The sequence below is a fragment of the Netta rufina genome (assembly GCF_964035555.1).
Source record: "Netta rufina genome assembly, chromosome: 2".
Taxonomy (NCBI): Eukaryota; Metazoa; Chordata; class Aves; order Anseriformes; family Anatidae; genus Netta; species Netta rufina.
The window spans coordinates 34,046,219-34,073,199 of record NC_140124.1 but is presented as its reverse complement, the minus strand read 5'-3'; the positions used below and the strand labels follow the sequence as shown (position 1 = coordinate 34,073,199).

At 44.4% G+C, this 26,981-nt stretch overlaps 1 protein-coding gene across 2 annotated transcripts in view; it reads left to right on the top strand.

The window, feature by feature from the left end:
* Positions 1 to 26,981, top strand: part of IGF2BP3 (insulin like growth factor 2 mRNA binding protein 3) — a gene marked incomplete at both ends in the record, with an annotated part of 106,939 nt that overhangs the window by 7,582 nt on the left and 72,376 nt on the right. For both annotated transcript variants that reach the window (XM_084306723.1, XM_084306722.1), the window contains one exon: positions 15,254 to 15,302. In XM_084306723.1, the coding sequence (XP_084162849.1) occupies positions 15,254 to 15,302 (49 nt within the window). The remainder of the gene's footprint in view (positions 1 to 15,253; positions 15,303 to 26,981) is intronic.

The window sequence follows — 26,981 nt, the reverse complement described above, 5'->3', positions numbered from 1 at the left end:
AGTAGAGCATGGATAAGAAGTGTCAGATGCATTTTGTTAGGTATGGGATTAAGTATTGAAATGAAATAGTCCTGAAATGAAAGATCTTCAGGTGGGAAGGGCCTTATTCCATCTTATATTTTTTAGTGTCCTGATAGCGAAAGAGTGGCTGTAGTTTGAGAAATCTTTCAAACCGCATGTGTGTATCCTTAAAAATGTGTACATAGGAGGACATATTACCATAAAATCAGTTGCAGTTTAAGAAGAGACCTGCTAAAAATATCTGGAGAACTTATAAAAATAGTCCATTTTTTTTTTTTTTGCTGGTGTTGGTACACTTGAACACAATCGGAGCTGAATGTTCACTTTTGAAAGATTAACTTTCATGCTCAGCTGAACTTTAGGAACGCTATTTTAAAATATGTAGCCTACGCTGCGTGTCTAATACATTTTTCCCCTTTGAAAATGGCAGGGTTGTATTGTTTTGGGAAATCGATTTCACAGGACCCGGACTTTTAAAATTTAAAAGTAAGTTTTCCCTCAAAAACGGAGCTCGCTGCGCCCTAATGGAGCCTTAAGCGTTGTGGTGCAGGAATTAAAATTCCAGCTGGAGCGAGCCCCGGTCTGCGTGAACAAAACCTCGTGTTGACAAAAACGTATCTTCAATTATTAGATGCGTTTGCAATTACTCACTTTCCTGAAGCTTCGTGTTAAACAGTGGTTAGGGTTGGAATAAAAAGAAAAAAAACAACCCGTGCCGTTTGGATTTGGAGTGATCTGTGAAAGATGCAGCCTGTTTGCATCAAAGAGGGGCTCGTTTTTGAGGAAACAGCAGGGCGAGAGGGCTGGCGAAGGGGAGGGGGGTGGAAAACCCACCGAAGGGGAGCTGCGGCACATGGCTACTGCAGGCAGCTCTCATCCCGGGGCCTGATCCCGTGTGCTTGCTGCTCCTGCTCCCCCTGCCCTCGGAGGAAGTCCTCACCCCGCTGCCGAGAGGCTCTCGGGAAACCGAGTTTGCAAAAACTGCCCCAGCCTTGACAGGGAAGCCGCGTGCACCAGGCAGCAAAGGCAAAAGCTAGCTCTCGAAAAGAAAGCAGACGTGGGGTGGGGGTGTTGAACACGATGACCAACAGTAGGTTTAAAACTGTTACGGGAGAGATCCTCCAGAAATTTGGTTTTAGTGATAAAGCGGGCTGTTTGGTTTGCATGCTTCTGGGGGGTTCCCTGTGTGATGGCGACCTCCTAGTTATCGTAGGGCAGCAGTTCGTTTCTGCCTCCTGCTTCTAGAGAAAGAACTTCAAAACAGCGTGTCTTTATGGCAGCACTCGGAAACAATAATCTATAGGATGTTTGATGAGGAATTTGGGCAGTAGTTTAGTCCAAGATAAGAGAAAAGCCTTGTAGTGTAAACCACCACATCTGTTCTTTTTCCTGTTGCAAATTTTGGTAAAAACTCTTTAAATGACTTTCCAGCGAAAGCTTGACAGCAACCACAGGCAGGTAGCAGTTGCGGGGGGGGATTAAATTTAATTGTCTGAGTTTTTTTGGATATAGTTTCCAATTCTGGAATAATTTTTTTGCTAATTACATCCTGGAAAATGCAGGTTGCCACGGTGCTGGTTGGTCACAAATGGGAACTGCTTTGCATGGTCCTTCCCACTGAGGCCACCGGGTACCTGAATGAGCCACATTTTCCTTGGGAAAACTGTTACTGTGGTGTCCAGAGGCATCTGTTCTCTGGGGTCAAGGGAGAACTTCTCAACACTGAAGTGTCTTTTCATGGTGCTGGGCACAGAGGGTCCTGGTGCTGCAAGCCCTCGTGCAGCAAGCCTTGTCGTGGGTTACCTGAGCAGGTCCTGCATGCGAGGGGAGCAGCACGGCTCCGTGACAGAGAGCTAAAAGCTGCCGCTGCTGGTCAGCATATTGGTCCTCCTGACCCTAGCAGGAGAGCTGCCATATCCCGGTGTTTGTTCCTGTCCCGCCTGCTCAAACTTTTCAGCCGCCCCGCAATTAGTCAGGCAGGATGCTTAGAAGAAATGAGTGTCCTGCAGGGATGCTAGCTATTTAAAACTATGGAAATAGGGGTTATCTTTCCGTTTTGAGTGCAGCCTGAGAGGTGCTAAGCGTGTAGGTTAACATGTGCTCTGTGGATTTACTAACGCTCAGTGGAGGAACCGGAGGTTTCCGTGATTCAGCATGCGTATGGGAGCTGGTTCTAATAACCTGTGCAAAATAAACGAGAAACGGACAGCTCTTAAAGCCTGAGCAGAGGTTTTATTTTTTTTTTTTCTTGAGCACTGCACGTTCAGCATTAAAGTTCTTCTGAGTTTAATGCCGGTGCTCAGCAGCAGCGGTGTAAAACTCCTCTCGTGCTGCTAATGTTGCTGTCCAAAGATGTGCCAGAAAGCTTCTTGGTACAGCAGTGTTTGCCTTTTAAGATTAAGAAAAAGAGAAAAGATTAATTTATGGTGATCAAAGTAGGTAACCCTTCCTTTTTGTTCATTTACTCGTTAAATGGTAAGTTTGGTGCTCAGTGGTCTGAGTCCTAATAGCAAATGATAAAGTCCCGTTTTAATTATTAGTCCTGGTAACTATTTGGGTGCCTGTTTTGTTTGCCTCCACAAAGTGCTCACTTAAGCTAGGTTACATACCTCTTTTTAGGAGACTTCTTTTTCCTCTTATGCTGTTAGGAGGGATTTTTTTATAAATGTGATTTCTACCTCTTCCTTTGCCCTGGCTCTTAAGCAAGAAATAACATTTGGTGGTGGTGTGTAAGCATGCCCCAAATCCTGTGTTTAACATAGAGCTTCAAGCTTTTACGTGAAGCTAAAAGGTGCATGCCCTTTATACAACTGGACTTGATCACAATTGTTCAATTAAAGACAAGTCACAAGCAAAATCATTCTTTCAGGTATGTAGCACGTGCTTTACCCATGGAAGGGTGAAGTTAGGTGTTGCTCCTTGAAAGCAATCAGAGAACCTCGGAGAAAGATTTAGGAGATAAATTCAGAAGATGGATTTATCATTATAATTCAGAGCTCTTCGAGCTTTAGGGCTGAGTTAAAGATTGCCTTCCCTTTGTGTCGGACTAGCTTCAGTAAAATTACAAAATTGCGTTCATTTGCCACCCCTTTCTCTGCAGTAAATATTTACGTGTGTGGTTTGTCTTGCTGGCCCTTGTGCTTGCCTCACCTGATCCGTGTGGTTCCCTTAGTACAACTGTTACTGGTTTAGCATAAATTGGCTGAAGCTCAGCACCTTGCATGGCAGTGCTGCTGCTGAGCACACCAACGGCAGCGAGGATCCCGCGTTGCACGTGTGCTCGTGTCAGCCCTCTGTGTGGTGGCTCCTCAAAATGTCTTTCCAAGTAAAACCTATGTTATTATGTTAACTTTTTAGCCACAAAGTGTTGGTGGAAATCCTTTGTGAAGCTCCTCCAGCAAGCTGCTGTGTGTCGGGCTTCTGACTTGTGTCGCTGGGTGGGTCTCTTTGGGTGGTACCCTTGAAGAAAGCAGGGGGAAAAAAGGGAAAATAATAATAATAAAGGCAAGGCATGGAAAAGTCTGTCCAGAACTTAGTCATGCTTCAATGTGATGAAGCCCTGAAAGTTCCTGAGGAAGAAGTGGCTTTGGAGCTGGTGGGGTTTTCTGGAGATGCCAGCGTGTGTGTGCTACCTGATGGGGCTGGGTAAGTGCTGCCTTGGGGTAGGGGCAAAGAGGTGCCCTGACCAGCTGCTTCTCCCTCTAGCATCCAGCCCTGAATGTCCCCTGCACCCCGTGAGTGATGTGCACGTGTTTTAAGAGGTATTGAAGCAGCTCTCTGAGGTCTGGGAGGAGGCAGGGCAAGGGGTGGTGACTGTGAGCCCTGTGATAGCCCCAGCTCTGCCAGGTGCCTGGGGCTGTCCCGCTCTTCAGTCCAAGAGCAGATGGGGAACTGGTGGCAGTGGGGTTTGAAATGAGCTGAATTTTGGGGTGATGTTGTGAGAAATCATTGAAGCTGATGTGTAAGTGCTGGTGTTAGCAGAAAGCAAGCAGTGACTCCGAAGGAAGGATGATTTCATTCTGTGGTTGAATCCTTATAACATCATAGCCCTCCTTAGGCTGATTTATTTTTTTTCTTTTGGTAACGGGGTATTTTTAGCTTTTGCTCTTCATTGCTTTTTAAAATGCTCTGAAATCCTCAGTTGCTGGGCATGCCTAGGTGCAGGTGGAATGGTTGAATATCAAACCTTTGGGAGGGGTATTTCAGCTCTGCTAGGCTGTGCTTCGGGTAAAAGCAACTAACTTAGGTGTCCTTGTCACTTCATCTGTACTGTAGGATTGTAAAAAGGATGCTAATTACCGTCTTGGTGTGACAGTAAGCTTGCAAATCTGTACACGAAGTAAATTTGAAACAATCAACTGCTAAATAATGTACTAAACTTGGTCAAAATTATCATTGTCATTCATATGAACTCTGTTCCTACTCTTGACTTAAATATCTCAAAATGCTGCGTGTTTGAAAACAAGTTACTAGATGCAAGTAACCTTGTTTTAATGACGATACAGGTTCAGAGTTTGTCTCTGAACAAGCTAGTTAGCTATAGCATGGTATAGGCCTTTGCTTTATCCAAATTTACTATGCTCAGTTAAATACAAAGTGAGCTGAAATAGCGTAGCAGATAAACATTTAAACTATATACATACAAAGTGCAGTTTTTGGGGCCGCAGAAGTGTAAACTCTATTTTTTGTTCTCTAATCATGACAGTGTATTTTAAATCTACAGCGTAAAAAAATTGGTGCTTACTGTGATCCTCATCCTCACAGCATGTGCTATTTTCTGTTTTCTGTGAAAAAGGAAATGGAAAATAATGGGGTTATTTAAAAGGTGATGGTGGCTGTCCCTATGAGTGTTTTTTACACTGCTTCCTAAAGTCATGGCAGACTTTTACAGTGTTATAAAAGTAGGGAAAAAAATGTCAAATATAAAGGTTACCAACAAAAATATGGTTACACATCTTGTATACAAGTGCTTTTAAACATAACTGTACCGCTGCAACATTTCACAGTTTTACAATTTATTTAAAAGGTTAAAATTTAACAGCTGCATTTTAATTTTTGGCTTTTTTGGTTGGACAGAATGAAATAGTACTCAGAGGCTTTGATGGAGGTCTGATATGAAAGTTCAGGGCTTGTTTTTTGTGTAGTATGCTATATAAACCCGTGTCCTGAACAGAGCTGCTGTGATGGAAGTGCCTAAGATTGCTCCGGTGATCCTTAAAAGTGAGGTTTAATGAAGACATAATTAACAAGATTTTTGATCTTGTATATATAAAATATTACAAGAGACTTTACACACAAGCTGTGATGTTTCAATTATACTGCTATGAAACATTATGAATATACATTTACTAGTGTAGATCAACTATACTACTATGAAACATTTACCATGATACACGTTTACTAGTGTAGGTGTACTTATGACCAAAGTGAATGAATGCCTTAAAAAAAAAAAAAGGGAAGGGAGGGAATAAGCCATGTAGACCCATGTTCATAGGAAACTTAGTATGGATATTACTTAATGTCTTCTGACGTTCAATTTGTCAATCAGAAAGGTGCATTTTTCAGTAACATGTCTTTGGTCTGAAGCTTAATGCATAAAATTGTGTACACTTGCCAAGCATGTATGCTACTGTGTGCTGCAGCCCAGCTGAAAGGCAGGGTGCTTTACACCTCAGGGCTGCAGGGGAGAGGGTGGCAGAGCTCTAAACAGCATGTAGGGCTTGCAACATAAGTGCAGGTATGAGATAAAATTATTTGGTACTGTTCTGTCCCCACAATTTTTATGTGGTTGAAGGGGATTTTGTCTTTTGGGGTAGAACTCTTCAGAAAATATAACTTGGAAAAAAAAAAAGCACAATAGAAAACTGTAAGCCTAATTGGTTTGGCTTTTTTCATCCTGCAACTGGTGCCATTCAGCATAAAAATGACAGAGCCAAACTGCAGAGTGGTCAGTTTCAATGACTTCTGGGTCTTGACAGGGTGAGCAGAAAGGAAGGCAAAAACCTGGTGATGCCAGTACAAAACCCACACGTTCTGTCGATGCCTTGGAGGTGTTACACCTCCTGGACTTTGTCACTGAATCACATTAAGGTTCCACAGAATTCCAGTTACTATCTCTTGTCGATGTTCAGTTCTTTCAGTGTGTGAGCTAGTAAAATAATTACTAGGGCATCAAAATGAGAGCTGATACCTTTGCCATGCCTTTTGTGCATCGATTTATACTTGAAAAGTTCCTGATTTTTTTTTAAAGACAACTTTTCAGCTGTGTGAATAAGGTTTATTGCACTGAATCCTTTGGGATGGAAGATCTTATTTATATTAAAGCAGTAATAATGGGGAATGTGTGGTGAATTTGACACTTCTGCTGTTTTAAGACTAGCGATGGATAAATTCAACTAAATCTATGCCTGTTAGTTTGGTCTAGGGGATTTAAAAGAAGCTGTTTGTCTTGCCAGTCATCGGTTTTTAAACTTTTATTGGCTTGACTAGAGATTGAAGGCTGGACAGCAGTAATGAGGAATTAGATTTAAAACTTAAAAAAAATAAAAGACTAAGTAGTTTGTCCTTCCTAACATCCTCTTTATGTCGTGGAAGAGATTTGCTTAAAAATCTGCCTTGGCTCTGAATTCTCACCAACTCCAGGTGTAGCAGAAAAGCCTTGTGGACTTCAGTGGTGCTCTCTGCAGCACTAGTGCTTCAGCTTTGTATTTCTTTAGTCCTAGAGGAATCTTAATTTACTGAGATAATTTTTGGGATTGGATGTTGCTTTGTGCCATTTTTCATAGAATAGCCCAAGATAGTCAGGGGATGGGCTTCGCTTTAAAAAGTCTGTGTGTAGGACGAAATGGTGTAACAGCAGAGTTGTTCACCTGGCTGCATCCCTGTGCTCCCCGAATACCTAAAACCTCTTTTAGGTTAAGCTCTGGAGCATATGTGGAAGGTTTAAAACAGATATTTAATAGCAAAAACGTAGCGAGTAGTTTCCCTGCTTACCAGCTGCATGCTGCCTGGTATAAGAGGAGCACCTCTTGCTATTTTATTTCAAGCCTTCTATAGCGTCCCCAAGCCAGATCTGAACTGGAATGGTTAATCTGGGGCATACGGTGACCTTAAACTGTGTGTAAACACCCTCTGCTCAAACCTGACCTGAAAAAGGCTGAAATGGGTTACTCTCGGTTTGTGCTGGTGATGTAAGGAATCTGGAAGGCATTTCCAATATTCTCCACGAATACTGTCTCATGGTTGAGCAAATTGGTGCTGGCAATAGGACGACCACAGCGTTTGGCTACAAACGCTGCTAATTTAGTTCAGATATTTTAATCTGGGAAGGATGAATCACTGAGCTATTGTTAAGGCGAGATTTAATCTGGTGCCCTACCTCCCATTCCGAAAAAGTTGCCAATGCTTCCACATCATTCATGAAATCTGTGTCACTTACTCCACCGAAACATGTGCCCTTGTTGGACACCTGAAGGAGATGGGTGGAGGAAGGCGTGAGGCTGGAAGCACTGAGGGCTATCCAGCAGCCACTTCGTGGAACAAAACATCTTGTTGGCTTCCCAATTCCCAAGTCTTGCTGCCCCTTTTTCCTTTAGAAATGGCTCTGAAATCCCCTACACTATTTCTTTCTCCCTCCTGGCATTTGAAAAGGAGCTCAACTCATTGAAAATTAAACAACAAGCTCTCTTCCCTGGGCAGAGCTCCCCATCCCTGAGTGTGGCCGTGTATTTCAGTGACGCCACATGCAAACTTCAGGCTTGCAGCTGGGGTAAAACTCTGTAATAAGTCTGGAAATATTGGCTGCTTCAGCTAGCAGCCCTATGGACACCAGGAAAATAGGTAAGGGTGTAGAGGGAGCTTTTGGCTGCTCCGATGGCTGAGGAAAAAAGGGGGTGGAGGAGAGTGGACGCTGTGTTCAGGCATTAAGGGATTATTAATTCAGTTTGGGTAGGGTAGTTAGTGGCTAATCTTTCACTTGTTTAGGAGCACTACTACATTTAAAGGTATTTTTGGTTCTTCATATTCATCCTGAGTGTTCTCAGTGTTATCCACATCCCAGTTAACTACAAGCTAGTGGTGGGGTGAGAGAATAAATGGCAGGTGACCGTAGCCCTAAAATGGCTGGTCAGCAAAGTCAGCTCAGTAATACAAGTGTTTGAGGGATGTGGACCCCTGCTCTAAGAGGGAAAGAGAAACTCTGGCATTTAAACAAAACAATCCCCCTTACCCCCCACGCCCTTTCAGTTTCTCCAAAGGCTTTGGGGAAGGGAGAGAGAAGGCTCAAAATGTTGGAAGCCATCAAGCTAAGGGTAGATGAAGTCTTTTCCTACTGCAAGGTATTGGAATTTCCTATTAATTTTGGAGCAGTGCTTAATTCTTTAATTAAGTAACAGAAATCTTAACAGCCTTCAGTCATTAACAACACCTGGAAAATGAATTTTTTTCAAACGAGACATTCAGCAGTAACGTGGTAATGGCAGAATCTCCACAGTTCTCTTTTAAAAATGTCTTTATGGACCGCTCGTGGGAATTTACAAATAACGAATGTAAGCTTTTAGTCTAATTAGTGGCGTGAACAATCATAAAAACAAAATTATGAAGCAAATGGTTGTGGGGTGGGTGAAAGCCTACTTATTCTCTGGTTTATCTGTGCAAGTGCACTGGTTGATTTACCTACTGTGTATGTTGTGACGTGGATGTGCTGGTGTTAAACCTTCTGATTGTGCTTCCTGGGGTATTTCCTGCCCACAAATATCCAGCCTCTTCCATGTGTTGGGGTGAGTTACCCCGAAATGGGAGCTGAGCACAGTGTCTGGTCATTTGGCTGGTGGCTTCCGAGCGCCGAGCCGTGCAGGCAGCTCCAGTTGCTCCTTCTGGTGGCAAGCAGTAAGCGAAGGCGATGTTTTGCAGATGCTGGGAGGAAATTTGATCATCAGCGCAGAGGAATCTGTGAGGTAATCCAAGAGGCAGATTTTCGTGTTGAGTGCCTAGATAACACGCCTCCCAAAGCTGCTGCTTCAGTGGGTTGTGTGCGCAAGATGAGATGGGATGGGTGGTCGGATCCAACCATTATGTTTTGCATGAGCTTTGAGGGGAAAAAGTTCAAATACTATTTAAAAAAAAAGGTTTATTTTGAGTGGTAGAACAGTGCTTTTAAATCCAGGTGTGCGGTGAAACAGTGAGGCAACACCAAGTGAAGCGTTGCTGCAGTTTGCCTGTGGCTCAGGGCTCAGCCGAGCTTTGTCTGCTTGGCTTGTGGAGTTGGGTCTGAGATGGAGCAGTAACACTTCTTCTTAACATATTCTACTGTCCCGGTCAGAAAGTTTTTTTTTTTTTTTAAACAAACAAAAAACACACAAAGAAAACAAATGAAACAAAAAAAAAAACCACAAAAGTTTAAAAAACAAAAAAACAGCACAAAGAGGTGGTTTGTTAACAACTATGTATCTGAAACCATCTTCCTTCCTTAGACAGGTAAGGTGTTAAGATGGACTTTCTGGTTCCCAAGCTAATGGCTAAATTTGATAAAATACAGTAGGTATCACCGGTGTGCCTTGTAGGATGCACTCGATGTTAATTACGTCTTACCAGAAGTGATATGCAAACCTCCCTTTGTCACTTCACTGAGTATTTTTAACAGAAATTCAGCATACCTTCTTTTTAAGCAAGGATTGTGACCCCTTGCTGCTGTATTTATCGGCATTACTTGTTAGGAATAAAAAAAAATAAATAAATTAGATTGTAGAAGTATATTTACATTATACCACGATTATGTATGTAATATCCAGTAGGTATAATATACCCACATATACTTCTATATGTGTTTAAAATCAGGCTGGGAAGCGTTATTTAGCTGGACTTCTCAGCACGGTAGGTGCTTTCAGCAATCAGACCCGAACAACTTGAAAAGGCTGCCGAGCTTGCCAAAAGCAACGGAGCTTCGCCGGGAAGCCAGGAGCCAGGCGCAGGCTGCAGCACCTCTTACAGGACAAGCTGTTCAGTGCCTTCAGCTGCTGCTCTGCCTGCGTTTGCTATAAGGATATAACGAGCAGAACCCCCCACACCTCTCCCCCATATTGTGACTAAAACAAACTGCTTCTGTTTGTTTTCCCCAGCCACACCAATATGAGTTCGGGACTTTTTTTAATTTGTCCTGTAAACCAGCTTTTCCTTTTGCACTGGTAAGGCACTAAAAGCATTGATTCATTCTGGGATGATCAAGCATTAGCTGCCTGAAGCGACCTGAGGGGGAGAAACTAATCAAGTGTGGCTAGGAGGGTGGATTTCAGTTTGGGGTTTTTCTTGCCTGTTTGTGTTCTGCTGGGTGTGGAGTAAACACTGGGACACCTTTCCCTTTGCCCAGAAATCCAGTTTATTAGCAGCAGTTTTCTATTTGGGCGTAGGAGTCCCCAACCTTGTTTCCGTGCCTGTTTGGACGGGGACTTTTTGCCCAGATTTAGCTTTTGTGGTGTGGGGGACTGATGGTGCTTGGTGCTGATCGCAGCTGCAGCGTGCACTAGGATCACTCTCAGTGTAATGTGCCAGGGCTTTCCCAGGTAGCTGGTCTGGCAGTGCCCACCTGGAAAGGATGAAATGCTGAAATGATCAAGCTTTCCTTCCCTGCATGTTCCTCAGAGCAGAGAGAGGAGACCATTTACTTTCCATCCCGTAGGTATTGAGTTCAAACAATTGAATGGACTGGAGCTGTCGATGTGCACTTGATCTGTTTTCAGACATGTTTAACTCTTACTCCAAGGCAGTGTGTGTCAGAAGGAATTGTGATTTTTTTTTTTTTAATTTGAAGGCATTAATGATGCAGGTAGCTCATAGTGCTGCTGAAATGAGATCAGGTATTATGTGGGGTTATTGGTGAGAAATGGGAACTGAGGAAAAGGAAAAGAGAGGAGCAGCTTTTGAGGGGAGGGGGAAGAATGCTGAGAAGGGTCTGTGGTGAGCCTGGGCACAGTGACCATGTGGAAACACAGCTGCTTTGATACCTATGCATGTTTCTGTCAGAAAGGGAAGTTTTGGGACCCCTGAAACTTAATAAATAAATAAATGAGGGACTGAGCAAAAATATAATACTTCATTGGTTTTTGCTTTATAGATGTACCTCTTCTATTTTTTAAAGTTATCCCTGAAGGGGAGGAGGGGGTGTTTTTTACACCCTGAGTATGTAAAAGAAAGTCTAATAGGATTTTGATAGGTTGAAGGGAAAAAAGTGTATAGGCTGAAGGGGACAGAGAGAGAGAAGGAGAGTGCATGTAAAAGAATGCTGAAACTGTGGGATTTCCCCCATTTTTCCCCCTAAGAGGTGCTTAGCACGCTCTCAAGTATGTGGAGAGTTTTTTAGGTCATGGGTGTTGATGGGTGACCATGGGCATGCTGTGTGTGCTTACATACAGGAGATTGTGTCCAGGGAGTGCTGAGGTGGCTTCTGGTACCTTCCCCGTTTCGTGTTGCTTCAGCTTTTCTGTCTCTGCACACGAATTCTTGTTCCATGTGTGCTCGAGGTGCTCGTGTCCCCCAGGCTGAGGGCTGTGTGCCTCGACACCCCCAGCCGGTGTCTGTCAGTGTATTTATGGTCGGCAGCTGTGGCTTGAGGTGACTGGACCCAGGTGCCTACACAGCACCTGGAAAGTAAGTTCTTGCCCAGTAGTTGATTATGGACCCCTCAGAAAGCAGGGAAGTCTGTTTGCTTTCCCAATAAAAGGCATTTGGGGCATCTTTGAAAAAGGGAAACAAGTGGGAATATCTGTTCCTATGCTGTGAACTATAGATAGCACTTGAAGGTTTCTGAAAGCTCCAGAGCATAAGCATCATTTGCCAAGACTTTTTTTCGGTTGACAGCTATTTGCAATGCCTAGTTGGGGTGGATGGGATGAAATAGGAAACCTGCTTAAAGTGGGGAAGGTGCAGACACATGTGAGCCACCTAGATGAGAGATGCTGGCAGTGTTTTGCTAAGACTTTATTAAAACTCCAGGTGATGCATTTATTAAACAGAACTCTTGTAGTAAAATACCTTTGTGAAATTGGAAACGACTCTTTCAGGTCTTAGGTGCCTGGTGTGACTGCAAGTAGTGCTCTAAAGTAACAAAACTGAGAGAATTAAGCACAAAGCACCCTCTGCGGGCTCGTGCTGTCTGGGGTGTGATAGCCAAAGGAGCTTTGCTTGCACCGAGCTGAAGAGAGCAGGTTTAGGAGGAAGATCGGAAGCACCCGGAATCGCTGACGTTGTCGGAGATGAAGGGTATTTCCAGGAAGGTGCCTCCGTGCTTCTCTTTCCTTTCCCTGTTTATCCCATGGAGTTCTGTTCCTGTGCTTTCCGGAGTCAGAGCCCATCCTCCCGGAGCCAGTTGCCTCTCTAATAAATTCAGCGTGATTCCCTTTGTCCCTTGCTCTTCGCTCTCTATGCTCACGTTCGGTTTGGGCTCTTTCTGGAGGAAGCTGGGTGCCGATGCCCCTCGGGTTCCCATGCAGGGAGGAGCACAGCTCGGCTCACACGGCACTTGTGCTGGTCCCGGGAGGGCAGCGTGGGTTGCAGACACACCTCTGCTGCTTTAATCTGCTCCTTCTTCCTGGGGAGAGGGATTACCTAGACGTACACAAAGCTCGGAGTCTTAACCACGTGGATTTGTTCATGGGAGCCGATAGTAACCAAAGCGGAGAAGTCTCAGGGGTGTCTGTGATCTTTTATTTAACGCTGCTGTAACTCCTGTGACCGCACAGAGCTCTGTTTCTGTCCCCCCCCCCTTGCTAGCGGTGCTGTAGCAGCAGCGCGGACGCTTTAAACTCATCACGTGCAGCCACCGCCACGGGGCTGAGATCCCGTGCGCTGGGCAAGGAGCTGAAATCGCTCGTGGTGCGGCCAGGCGTCTGCTTGCGGTGTCCGTAGCACCAGAGGAAGGGGATCCCGGAGCCACCCTAGTGTTTTCAAAGCGGCCTTTCAGTGTCGTACAATAGGTGTCTCACTATTGCCACGAATCGAGGTGCACGGCAGCACTGTGCCTGCTCCGCTTCCCCTTCCCTTCCACGCTCTGTGAGCGGGGTGGAGGAGCCAGCAGTTTAACGTGGTGTTTCTTCCCTGCTTCTCCCCCTACCTCCTCCTCCTCCCTCTGGGGATACCCAAGGTATTTCTGTGCCCTAAGTTCTGCTTGGCAGAGCTTTAAACCACACCAGAAGCTTTTGTCCTTCGATGCTGTGTGGAAAGCGAGAAAACCCCAAAAGCTGGGTTTAAATTCTTCATAGCTCAGCAGACAGACAGCTTCCCAAGCCTCTGGTCCATCCTTTTGGGTGCTGAGCAGGCAGGTCCAGGCTCCCCTTCCCAAGGGAAATGCAGGGTGTGCGGAGCTGGGGCATGTGTAGGATGTGTCCTGTTCCTGTGTCACGGTGCTGCAGCCCTCCCGAACGGCCATGGGCAGTCCGGGGGGGCTGCTGGTGTGACACCATGCGAGGCACCCTGAAGAGCGCTTTGACTGCCAGTTCTGTGGTTTGGGATTTTTCGGCATTATGCTTTCCCAGCGTTTGTAAGGTTGAATGAACCGTGTCCCCTCACCCCCCCCCCCCCCTTTTTTTTTTTTTTTTTTTTGGTGTTCCACTTCGGACCAAACTTTCAAGCTTCAGGTTGCTGCCTGAGATTACTTGGATGTGCCAGAGAAGCGTATCACTGATTTAGGGTGGCTGTTTCACACCAGTTTCTCCAGCTGATATTCCAGTGTTAGGAAGTCTTTTGCAACTCTTTCCTCCCCTCACCGTGGAGCACCTCCTGCCTCTGCTTTATGGGAAATGACAGCTTAAAAGGGTCTGTGTGATCTGGGTTTGTGCCTATTTATATGATCATGATCAAGTACTGAAATAAGCTCTTGCCTGAGAGGGGCTGAGAGCAGCCAGCAAGCGCCGCACCAGCGAGACCTGCTTGCCTGCCCTGCAGAAAGCATGTTTCTTGTGGGATCTCGTGGGCACCAGAGCATTTGGGGTAAAATCTACCCAGAAAGGGAAATTTGGGCAAAGCAGCTTTGTGAGCAGGGAGCTGGGGCTGCTCCCTGATGAAGCCTTTGGAGGAGAGCACTTGGAGATGTGAAAACTGCTCCCTGCAGGGCTGCGAGTGTGGGTGGTGGCGCGAAGGGAAGGAAGGAAGGAGTGCATTTTAAAAGGAGCCAAGGGGGAAAATGAAAGCTTTTGGGTTCATTGCTAGACAGGAACGTCTCAAACTTGCTCCGTCACGAGACTCCATTGGCCTGTGCACGACTGACACACTTCTGGCAGAGAAGGCCCTTAAAACATGCGGGGTTTCCTCTGGGAGGGGTCAGCATTGAGCAACTGAAGCACCAAGGAAAACGTGGCTGAACGAGAGGCCCCTCTTTCTGCTCTTCTAGTGCCCCAAAACGTGTTTGTGGTCCTGGAGTCGATGTTGCCCTGTGCTGTCCCTTCTCCAGGAGCCAGGCAGCAGTACCTGGGCCCGGCTGAAGCCCGGTTAATCCGCACATTCCTGCGAGTCCCGAGGGGTTTGCGGCATCTCCGGCATTTATTTGTTCTCTCCCTTTGGGGGAAGGGAGCAGACAAAGGACTTGGCTGTGAAGGCAGCCAGCACGCTGCCAGGCTCTGCAGTAGCACTTCAAAGTGGGGATTTTGTTTGCTAGATAAGTGAAAACCGATATAAATTTGGGGTGAAAACAATGAATTTGCTGCTTGTTCCGTCCCCCCCTTTGCCCTCCAACCAGAGACAAAGAGTATCAGATGTGTTAAAATATAGCCTGTTGTTAGGCTAATGGGGAGCTTAGCATCAGAGTAAATGTATTTATTAAGCTTCTAATCTCTTCCTTAGAGGCTGTGGAGTCCTGAAGGATCTTCTGGGTGAACTAAATTTAAATAAAAAGTAATAAAAGGACTAGTAGGTGGAGGAGAACCCAGTGTAGATGCAAGGGATTACTCGGTTCTAATGGGGAGAGTTGGGTACTGAAGGCCCTAAAGCTGACACAGAAATAGTCCTCAAAAGAGTGGAGACTCCCTGAAATATAGTGGCTGTCAAACATGGAGTAAGTGCTCCTGTAACAGCTTTTTGGGCTTGCGATGATTTTGACCTGACATTCCCCCTGGCGATCTGTTTTTTGTTGTGTATTTGGTTTTGCTTCTTCTGGTAGAAAATGCTTAAATGTGGACACGGCCGTGTGTAGCCTACCTTGTAATGCTTTTTCTTTTTTTTAAACTGTGTTCTTTTGATTTATTTGCAGGAGTCGGAAACTTCAGATCAGAAACATCCCGCCTCACTTGCAGTGGGAGGTAGGAAATTACTTTAAAAATTAAGACGTTTGCGTTTAAAATGGTGCTTCTGTTTCTCTCCTCACCCCCAAGACTCATCCCCTTCCCCCACCTTTCACTTGCTGTGCACACACCACCCATTCTTTTCTGGGGAAAAATCCTTTGGAAGAGGGAACAATAGAGCCTTCTAAGCAATTCAGATAACTGCCTTCATTTCTGTGCTCCGAGTTAACCATAAAAAATGTTGAAATGGATTCTTTGGTGAACGCTGACTTCCTGATGCAGTCACTCGCTTTGACTGAAAGCTTGTCCATTTCAGACCTTGCTGGTGTACGGGCTCGGCAATCTTAAGACTTAAAGATTTAAGTCCTCAGATTTAAATACTTGGCCAAAACCTTTACAAAAGCAGATAATTAATCCAGATCTGTATTTTCTTTGATTCTCCCCCCCCATCTTTTGCTCCTCTTTAATGAGTGGCATTATGGCAAGTTATTTGCTTGTATTATTACAGTTACGGGCTCTCCCCAGTATATTGTGTACTTGCTGTTAATGCTCTGTAAAATGGCATAATTTTTACAGTAAGTGGGCTACTGTGAGAACAGATTATTGTCTTTGCTGTTTTTTATACCTTGTACATGTTTAAAATGTTGTTTCCACATCTTAGTAGTGGTAAGCCATCCTTTCACCTGAGGGAACTTGGTGGGCAGAGGGATTGAGGTTGAAGTGCTGGTAGTGTTCTCTTTTCTGCCTACTTCATCTGACTTTGCCTGCTGCTACTTCTTCATTTACACCGTCTGATTGTCTCCTAGCTTAGAAGAAAGGTGGAGGCATTCCTTGGCCAGCCTAGGCTGTTAAACCAGACATTTTCAGCAGGGTATCAGCAAACACCGCCTCTTGCTGCTGAAGTCTGTCCTTCTGGTGTGTGCTGTCAGTACAAGCACTTTCTCGGCACTTACTGAACCTTTTGCTCCCCTCAGATGAGCCACATCCATTTGATCCATTTTTATTTGAAATTCATAGCCACTTTTTTTGTCGTGCCCTTGGCACCAGCTATTAACTCCTTGGGAAGAGGAGTAATAGAAATGGTTGAGGGTGACTGGTTTGAGGATTAGTTTATTTTTGATATAAACCTCAAGTAGCCTCTGAGGGCTTGGGGTAGGAGTGAGTATCAGAGCACGGGCATACGGTTCAGAAAAAGGGGAATAAATGATGTAAGCACAGGGCAAAGAACATAAAAACGTGTTCCCCTGTGGGGCCCTTCTTACATGCATGTAGCTATTAGTGCTAGTATGTTACAGGGTTCTGCCCTGTTTTCTCTCTGCTTCCTGATTGTAAATTTTCCCTTTCCTTATCTATTGCTACAGTTTTTGTGGTGACCTCTGGTTCCACCACAGGAATGGTCCCTCTGCTCCACCTATTCAAAACACTGTAACTTGCTAAAGTTACAAAGCAAGAGTTCAGATTATCCATTCTCACACCACCCTGACTGTGCCTAGGTGTCCTGAAGTTGTTTGTGCAGACCTGGGCCTGTGTCTGGGGGCAGGATTTAGAGGGATCAGGCCCCAGGATAAGCTGGACAGTGCTTTTGCATTTCTTAACTACATCAGGGCTGCTTGCCAAGTACAGGTTGTCCACAAACTTCCTGAAGTTTTGCTTTGTAAGTACTGGAGGTCTGTTGTTTCTGCACTGATCAGGTAAGTTTACAGGTTCTCTAAGAAGTGCTACTGACAAAAAATGGCAACTGGTGATTAAGTTCATCAGAGGATTGTCTTATGTCTAGCTTTCCTTGAGTTCTGGTACCTTTTGGTGCTGAAGGACCTTGCCAAAACTTCTCTTGAGTGCTGTAAGGAAGCTTTGGATGGTTCCTCCTACAAGCAAGTCTTTCTTGTAGCCAGTTACTTGGTGGGGAGTGTAAGTTTGTACCCACAGAAAGGGGCTTACATTGGAGTAATGTTCTTGCCTAATGTTTTCTGAGAGGGTGGGGTGTGTGTGTGGCAGCTGGAGCAATTTCACTTAAATTGTTTCTTATAGTCCCTCTGTGCCAATCTGCTTGCTTCATCACTCCTTCGTTAATTGCTTGAATCAAGACTGACTTCTTCTAATGGGTGTGAACTCCTCAAAGCCAAGCTAGAAACAACTGATGAGAGATGTCTATGGGTTAATTTGGTCTGTCAGCCCTCCTGTATGTTTAAGGGTGAAATACAAAACACTCTCATTACCCTGCAACACCTTTCTTTTTACGGTGACATAGGGATATACGAAGTGGACTGAAGAAAGATTAATGTTCTTGGAAGAATTTGTCCTAGTGTAATCATTGTTGTGAAGATTACCTTGTCATTTGTGCAGAAGCATTGGCTTAAGCTCTACTGAATTATGTCTTGTTTTGCTCTTTATAGAAGACAAACATGGAAAACCCACAGCTGTGGTCCCAGCAGTCATGGTGTGTGCCTTCATTTCAGTGCCTCCTGGCTCTGCTCGCTGCCTACTTGTCATGCAGTGCTATCTGTGAGGACTGGAACCAGCGAGGCTCTGTGAGCACACAACAGAGGGATACTTGACTTATACAAAAAAATAATAAAATCTTCCACAAAACTACTGATGATAAGGAGGACACCCCTACTGTTCTTAAATGCAGCTCCTTGGGTTCAGAGAAGGCAGGTTCTTACCTGCACTTTGGAGTAGTGGTTGAAGGTGCTGGTGTTGCAAGAGAGGGAGAAAATACTGAACTTTAGTGTTAAAGAAAGCTTGTCTTCCCTTTGGAAGAGAGTGGTTATCCTGAAGTCTCGTGCAACGCTTTATTTGACCCATGAAATTATTCCAAGGAGAAAACAGTGGGTGTAAATGGCCAGGGAGTACCAAGCATTTATTAGTAAGACTTTTCATAAACCAGGTGCACAAATTCCTAGATTAACGATGCATTTTTCTGGTTGCCTTTTTGGAGGAAAAACATGCTAGCTAGTTTTCTCCGATGCATAGGTTGAACAAGTCCTGAATAAAATACTTTTACAGCCAGGCACAGCAAGTGGATTTGTGTTCACTTCTGTGTAATGTTAGGTTCACTGTGTACTTATCAGACCATTGTGGTGTAAGTAAAAGAGGTAAGATAACCCTTTTAGACCATGTTCAGGGTGAAGTGGCAGAAGAAAGGCAGATAATGACCTGCTGTAATCTGATGAGTTGCTACACTTAAACAAGACCACAACGTTTTACCCTGAAGAGCTTGTTCTTAAAGTGCAGCTATAAAAGATAATATTCTGATGCACTTGAAGGCATTTAAGGTTAAATTTGTATAAAACTTGCCTGGTAATTAATTTGAACTTCAAAAGAGGATTTTTGGCAAGGTCCTGCAAGTTTCTGTACCTGGGGATTGGATATTTTTGTACTCTTTGCCCAGCCAGGAGAGACTGGAGGTGGAGATGGTAGCATATGTGTAAATTAAGTAAATATAAGTGCTTGCTCTGGACTGAGGCTGGAGTCTGGACTGCTAGGGGCTTATTTGTGAGCATGTTCTCTATTCATCCAGGAGGTCACTTACGTTTTCTCCTTCCCTCGCTGGCCTTCCTGGGTTTGAGGACTCTAGGAAAACACCTGTGTTCCATAAAACCCTGATCTTTGCTGGAATGCATCTTCCTTTTATTCTGCTTACACATAAAGTGTACAGAGAAGTTGCTTTACCAGTCAAGTAATCTGAAGGACATGTGCATTAACAGATTTTATTTTTTAAATAAAGCAAAGTTTCACTTCTTGAGATTGTTTGGAGGAGTAAAACCACAATTAGTGCACATCTTTTAGTGACAGTGGGTGGGTATAATTTTTCCCCTTCTCTCTCCTTACTTATCAAATACAAAGTCCAGATTGGATGCGAAGAATTGAGGCAAGAGGAGACATTGCCATAATGTTTTTTCCTGTTCTCCACACATAACCATCTTGTCTCTCTCATTGGAAACATGCACCCTGGCCTTATAGTCTCTGCAGAAAACTTAAAAGCTGTGTTACCCTTTCCTGAGCTGTGTTCTCTTGCACAATAATGTACTGTTTTGTCTCTTAATTCATAACCACAATTTCTGTCTTAGCTTGTGAGCGTTCAGTGCTGGAGGTGTATTTATCATTAGGACAATGATAAGCCTTCCAGAAACAGGTCTAAGTGTGGAGACTTAAAACTGAAGTATCCAGACTTTGTTCCCGATGGATTCAACATGATGGGAATCGAAGTAGGGTTCTTTTCCCGAGAAGGAACCATTACGTGAACTCTTTACAGCATTTTAAAATGAGCTTTTTCAGTGTAGAAGCTGCTTCAAGAAATTTACTTTCCAAATATTTTTTTTCCCATGTTTAGTGAATCGAGAGCTAGAGAACAGATTTTCAGAACACAGATGGTGTCAGAAGCAGCACTTGCTGGCTCAGCGGGAAGGTAGCTGTTGAAGAGTTCTCACTTATCTTCTGCAGGCTTATTTCCTTATCGGTTTGTTTGGAGCAGATAAACAGATACAGTGTTGATGAACTCTGTAATAAAAAAAGGTAGACTAAAAGCCCAGCCTGTGGAGTGTGAACCTGTTGAGTGAGCGGAGAAGCAAGGAAAACATTGTGTGTATTTCTGGCTTTGCTGTGAGACTTGCAGGTTGCTTTTGGGGATAGGAATGTGTGGGAAGGGAGGTCTGAGTTAACTCCTCCAAAGGTAAAAGTTTGTTACTAACCAGGGTTTGCTTTTCCTCGCTCTTCCACGGAAATGAAAAAACAGTCTCTGAGCTCTGTTGAGACCTCTGCTTTCGATTCTCTCTGCAGAAGTAGTAACAGGGAAGGATTTCTGGATGGAAGTTGCAGCGTGAGTACACATTCTACATTGAGATTTGGCAGCACAAGAAGAGTGGAGATGGCACAAACCTGTTTGCATATACTGTAAGACAGCATTCAGCTTCTTTACAAGAAGTGAGACTGATTGTGATTAGGAGGAAAAGTTGGTGAATCTTACAGTGCATATCACTACTCCTGGTGATCTGTAGTAGCTTGTGTTATTACTTGGATCAAAACTGCTGAGCTGTGTCAAGCTTTTTGGTTTGCTTTTTTGGTGTGTGGTGGTTTTTTTTTTTTAGTTCTGTTATTTTGTCATAGAAATATAGTGTAAAAATTATTTTTTGCTGAATGGTACCTGCTCATGATGCAGCTTATTCTAGATTACCAAGGATGTGAAAAAGGGATAGGTGAGGAGTTTCTGTGTTTTAAGAAAAAAGAAACATGGAACAATTGTAATTAAGAATAAATACGAATTACACAAAGCAGATACTTCTCATAAAGCAAGACGGAAAGGGAAGGTGCAGGAATGAGCTGAGCTACACGAAGAACCAACAGTAAAGTGGTTTAAAATATACTGAAATATGATCTTTTACCTCAAGCCTTCTCCAAGCATCCAAGCCATAAAAATAATACATAGCTATAAAACTGCTAGTAGAATGCTAAGCACGCACAAATAACTTTTATCTGCTGCTGCTGTCTAGGTGTAGGAATCTCTGGTAGGGATCCTTGTTTTCTGTTCCCTCCTCAGCATGCTCTGTCAAGCACTAAGCTGTGTGTCTCCTGCCTGTTGCTATCAGCCCTGCTCTGTGGGAGAATGGAGAATGCGTTGTTCTGTTCTCTGCAGCAGTCTTTTACATGCTTGGAGCTCTATAATGTGCAGAGAGGGGTGAGGAGAGTTGAAGCTCTTTCAGTCTCTTCTCAGGATTCCTGTCTCTAGGCAATCTCTTGTTCTTGTGACAGTCTTCAGGAGATGTCCTGTGGAGCTTCTCCAGAGTAGCTTCTGTACTTTAGGATCACTTTGAGTTCTTGCTTTGTCCTCTGTTATGTTTGGACTCCATTTCAGCCTTACGTTGTCTTCAGGTTTAATACATGTACACCTGATACAACACTGGATGTGGAAATGAAACAGAGCTTTCTAGTTGCACAGCAGACTGGTAATGAGTATTATCTGATTACAAGGTCAACTTCTCACCTGCTGTTGTGGTGTTGGTGTTTAACCTGGAGACACTGAACTCCATTGCCTGTCACCACTGTGCTTTGGATGGTTCAGCTACATTGCAAAAAGCTTCATCCAAGTGATGGATCTTGCGTTTCTTAGCGGTGGTGTAATCACCACCCTTTGGGACTCTGCATCGAGGAAGTCAATTTAGTCAGGGTTTGCTGTAGCCCTAACTGCAGGGTCGAGAATATGGGCAGAAGGGGATGGGACCAGTGCTGCCTATTCTTGTATTTGGGAGGGGAGGAGGGGGAAGCTCCCTCCCCAAGACTGATGGGACTTTAAGGCAGGTTGTCCGTGTTGTTTGTATTACTATGAACTCTGCTCCCTCCTGGGGTGAGAGCCTGCAGCTGGGCAGGTCTGTGCCGTCCAGCAGCAGCCCCTGGGGTGTGATGCACAGCCCCTGGCTGCCTCCTGGTCCTGCCTCTGGACTTCTGCAACGCAGGGGCATTCCTGCTCTCCTGCCAAAAGGAAAAGAGAAAAATCTCTTCCCAGATTTCTGCTATCTGACCAGGGCCCCACAGTTTGCTTTAACCGTTCTGCCTGAGCTGTGCATGTTTCCTATCCTCTAGTGGGGCTCAGCAGCAGGTAAGGCAACCTGATACAGGGAAGTGCCCACCTCTGAGGCAGACCACCCGGCTCAGCACTTAAGTCAACACACAGGCTTACGCTGGTGGCTTTTAATTGCCTGGCTTAATTACGGGGGGTGATATTTACAGGTATATGTGAGGTAATAAACACCTTTTGCAGGTGTTTAAAATGTGGGGTGTGGGAGCGAAGGTCTCTGGGTAAGCATGTAATGAGCATATTTCTCACTTGAAGTGACTTATTCATGCGAGTGTTCACTACGGTGGTGCTGATAATTTGCTTGGAGTTGTAATCAAGAGGAAAGGTATGGGGAAAGTCTTCACCTTTTAGAAGTGGACTCCAGGTTTCTGCTCAAAATACCCAACTTATTTGTTTTTTTTTGTTTTTTTTTTTTTTTTTTTTAAAAAAAAAGACCCTAATTTTTTTTTTTTTGAAATAGTTGATAGTGATGCTCATGTCAAACATCTGCCCCTATTTTAGAGTTAATGTTCCAGCTGCCACTACTGGAGATGCATTGCTGTGCTTTTATTACACTTGTAGGGTTAGAAGACCAGTGTTTTTTTTTCCAATTTTGTAGTTCTTGTGTAAGAAATAAAGAAGTTCCTGGTGAGGTCAGGGCTCTGCTCTGCAAAAATCTGTTTTCATGCCCAGTTTTGATCTTCTAGGGTACATGAAGGCATAACTTCTGGCAAGTTGAAGGATCAGAAATATTCTAATACTTAGAATGGTTGTTAGTGTGCAAGAATTCTGGCAATGTCACCATAGGATTGCTTGGCAGTGTTAGAACAGTGCATTGTTTCCAAGCCTAGAATAATATGGTTACTTGTGTATTGGGTTTTTTTGGATGCTTATTTCATTATGTTTAGTATATGGAACTAACAGTGATTCCAAAAACTTGAGAAGCCTAAAAATACACACAGCTTGCTTGGCTCAAAGCATTTCTTGTGAAACCAACCATCAGCTTTTACCTTTCTAGAACTGCAAATAAAAAGTATAGAAGCCTAGAATGGTTTGCGTTGGAAAGGACCCTGAAGATCCACCCCTCCTGCCGTGGGCAAGGACACCTTTCACTAGATCAGGTTGTCCCTGTGAAGCTGTTTGTTCAAAGGCTCAGTTGCCAAAGTCTTGCATCTCTCAGCTGTAATTTTCACTAAAGGAGTCACTTTAATCATTGAGCAACCTCTTGATCCAGTGTTGCGATGTGCAATGTGTACTTTCATGGAATTACAAAACCGTTCAGGTTGGAAGGGACCCCCGGAGGTTTGTAGTTCAACTTTCTGCTCAGAGCAAGGCCTGTAGTGAGTTCAAACTATGTTGTGTTTAGGGTTTTATCCAGTCTTGGAAACCTCCAGGAATGGAGTCTGCAAAACCCTTATGAGCAACCGGTTCCAAGGCTCAATGACCCTCTTCAAGTTTTCCTTACACCCAGCAAAGACCTCTCCTGTGTAAATCTGTCTGTTTTTATTCTTGTCCTCCCATCCTGCATCTCTGTGAAGAGCTTGGCTCTGTCTTCTCTGGGGCAGTCCGCTGTGATGTCCCCCTCAAAGCCCTCTCTCTTCTGGGTTGAAGAAGCTCTCTTCCTCGCTGGCCAAGTGCTCCAGCCCTGAGCCATCTTAGAGGCCTTCTACTGATCTTGCTCCAGGTTATCAATGTTCTGTACTAAAGGTCTGAAAACTGGATGCCCTACTCTTGTGTCGTCATCCCTCGTTATTCAGCATTCGTTTACTTCCCTCCACCCACTGCCCATACCCTGTTGATACAGCCCAGGTTGCTGTGGATCTTTGATGCAATGGGCTCATGTTCAGCTCACTGTCCATCAAAACCCCATGTGCTCTTTCCAGCAGATCTGCTCTCCAGCCAAGCAGTCCAATGCCCAGGGGTTCCTTTCCCCGTGCAGGGCTTTGCATTTGTCCTTGTTAAATCCCACCAGACCCCTGCTGTCCCATTTCTCCAGCCTGTATGGGCCCTCTGGGTGGCAGCCTGGTCTTCCAGCATGTTGCCTCTTCCCCTCAACTCCATCCCCTCCCCGAGCCTGAGGAGGACGTGCTATAACACCACCTCCGGGTCAACTAATAAAAGAGTTAAGGGCAAGTTCAGTGACAAACCACTTGGTGTTGGCCTCCAGGCAGAGTACTGTCCCCTGGGCCCGGCTGTCCCACCAGTTACCAGCTATAGTGCTACTGCTGGAGGTGAGGTTGGGCCTGGAAATCCGCAAGCCTGTCACCTGTGTGCATGAGAGGGAAATGTCTGTGAATAGAACCAAATCTCTGCAGATACAGCTAAAGTAACATGTCATGGTTGGCTAAATTTCCTTAAACCTAAGGATAACTTAACCCGTTGTTCAAACTGCCCTGAAGTAAGTCCAGAAGTGAAGTACGCAGCCCCTGCACACCACTGCTTTCTTACTTTCCCATGTAGCTCTGTGAAATTGGGACTCTAGCAGCATAAAAAGTGAACTGCCAAGGCATCGCTTGGTAAAAATTGCAGCTTTTGAAAGCCATTTCCATTTTAAGCACATCTTCAGTTTAGAAAGCTGTAAGGCAAGTCCCAAAGTATGTTTCCTGACCTTGTGAAGAATACACCTTTTCAAGATGTGTTCTCATCTCTATCAAAGCTATTGACACAGCTTTTCCGTGTCTTTGGCATGTAAGTGTAGTCTCTCCTAATTAATTGTTTGTGCTGTCTGCGATGTTAAATCTTGCTCACTTCAGTTTAAATGTGCAATGAGGAACCAGTAGCTCCTAGCAGCACTGGATTTTCTGAAGAAGTGCTGGTAGGGTGTTGGGAGTGCAGCCCCAAAATTCTCGGTGGAATTTGATGTTGGTATCTTTTTGTTTTGGATGTGCATATACAGCTGCTGAGAGAGCTACGTGCTCTTATAAACAAAGATGCCCTTTAAGTTTGTAAAATTAACATGATTATGAAACTATTGTCCTGCTTTTGGAGAAGTTTCAAGTAATTTCAGGTACCTGCTTTGATGGAAGTTGTAAGTAGCAGGGATCATCTCTTAAGAATTGCCAGATGTATAATTTGAGAGGAATTGAAGGACTCCCACAAACGACTTGTTCTTCAGGCAATAATAGAAGTGTTATGAGCTCTTGTTGATGGTAGACAAAGAAATAGAAAAATGTTCAAGTGTCCTCAATGATTATTTTTTTTAAATCCACTTAGAGTTTGTGCATAAAGAACATAAAAAGAGTAGCACTGGTTTAGATAGGAAAAAAAAAGTATATGTGTAGTCCTGTATCCAATTTGTTTTGCCTTGGGAGGAGGACAGGAATAAAGGCAAGGATGTGGTAGTGATCCTTTACGTTCTTCTGGCTTTTGGTGTTTTGCAGCCCTGGGACTTACCAAGCCAGAAATAGTGCATTTGGGGTTGCAAAATTCATCTAGAGCTCCTGTGAATGTGTTCTTGAACTAATGCAAATATTCAGCATCCACAGTATACTGCAGTGAAGAGTTGCATGGTTTAAGGGCATGTTGCAGGGAGAACCATCTCCTCTTCTTTCTTTGAGCTTCTGCTGGAAGTGTTGCTGTATTGGAAGGAAGAGTGCATAGTAGTAGATGAATGACTTTTTCTCCCTCTGTACTTATTATTTTAAGGACCTTTATTTCTCAACCATCTCTTTTCCAGGCTGTGAAGAGTGGTAGCCTGTGTAGTTGTCTTAGCATTGAAGCTGGTCCCTATCTTTTGATTATCATCATCCCATCATTGGAAATTCTATTTTGAGTTGAGGGACTGAATCTGCAGCCAGTTTTGTCATTCATTTAAAGTTATTTCGCTCTATGAAGGTATTAGCTTTCAGAGACTACTGTGTATGCCTTGGGTTTTGCTCCTTAAAAAGGAAAAAAAAACCTTGCAGTGGAGCTGGTGGAAAGCTAATCAGTGGAATGGGGATTGCTGCTTTTGTCTCAAGAGATCAACAGGCTTAATTTTCTTTTTATGACAGTCATGGGAAAAATCTACACTATCAGTAGTGCAGATCCTCTTCTGGGCTTGCTGCTGGTTGCCAGGAAATGTTACATTCGAATCATATGTGTACCACATGTTGACCTAACTTTATGCAACTTGCTCTTGTGTAGAGGGAGGGAAACAAAACGTGCTTATTTCCAAGGGGCTGGCCCATTTCAGCCTTCTGCATTGCGTACGTAATGGTAGCAAGCACATCGCTCCTCACGCATGCACGTACGGGCATAGGGTTTTCTTTTCTTGATTGGAGAGGTGGAAAGTGGCTCTTGGGCTATTTCTCTGGAGATCAAGTCTGCTGGCACTCTTGCAGAAGCTGTCTGGCTGCTGCCAGCTTTGCAAGCCTACTGCTTCATTGCCTCTGTGTCCCCTTTCTGCTCCCTCCTCAGTGACTTTTAGCTGCAGTCTCTAACTGGACATCTAAGACTGAGCCCCATCCATGTCTCTTACAGCTCCTACGTGCTTTCATCTAGTAGCACTGAATGTCTTGGGTTATTCCTTGGTCATGTGCAGGGGGAAAAAACAACACAAGCTCAGCTGCAGAGCCTCCTGCAGAAAGATGGAGATGGTCATGATTGAGGCAAGCAATGAGGCTGCTGTACTAAGCAGGGGAAAGTGCTTTGGGCTTATGGAAAGGTGAGAAATGCTGACACAATCTGCCCTGCAGCTGCATAATGCCATCTCGTACAGCAGCTGGTGATCGGGACAAGAGTCTGGATGCCCTGGTGGGCCAGGCACTTGCTGCTGGGTTGAGGATGTGAAGAACAGCTTGGAGGTCTTTAAGACCTAGCTGGATGTCAACTGAGGCAAAGCTTGCTGAGCAGGGGGAAGGGAGATCAAGTTGTGTTAATGTGTTTCCTTTTTTAAGATTTCTTGTTATTTTGAAGCCTGAAGCTCCCTCTGATCCTGTGTCTCAAACTGGTAGCCAAGTGCATGTGGGCAGGGAAGGAAGGGAATGTAACTTGAAATAGCTCCCTTATTTTCAGCTGCTTTGGAAGTCGTGGCAATCAAAGAGGGGGTTGTGACTAAAAGCCATCAAAACCACTTCCAAGCACATGCGTTTTTGTGGAGCAAATGAGCAGAATTTTTAGAATATAATGCAAACAGGAAAACACTATGAAAACTATAGCTCGCCATT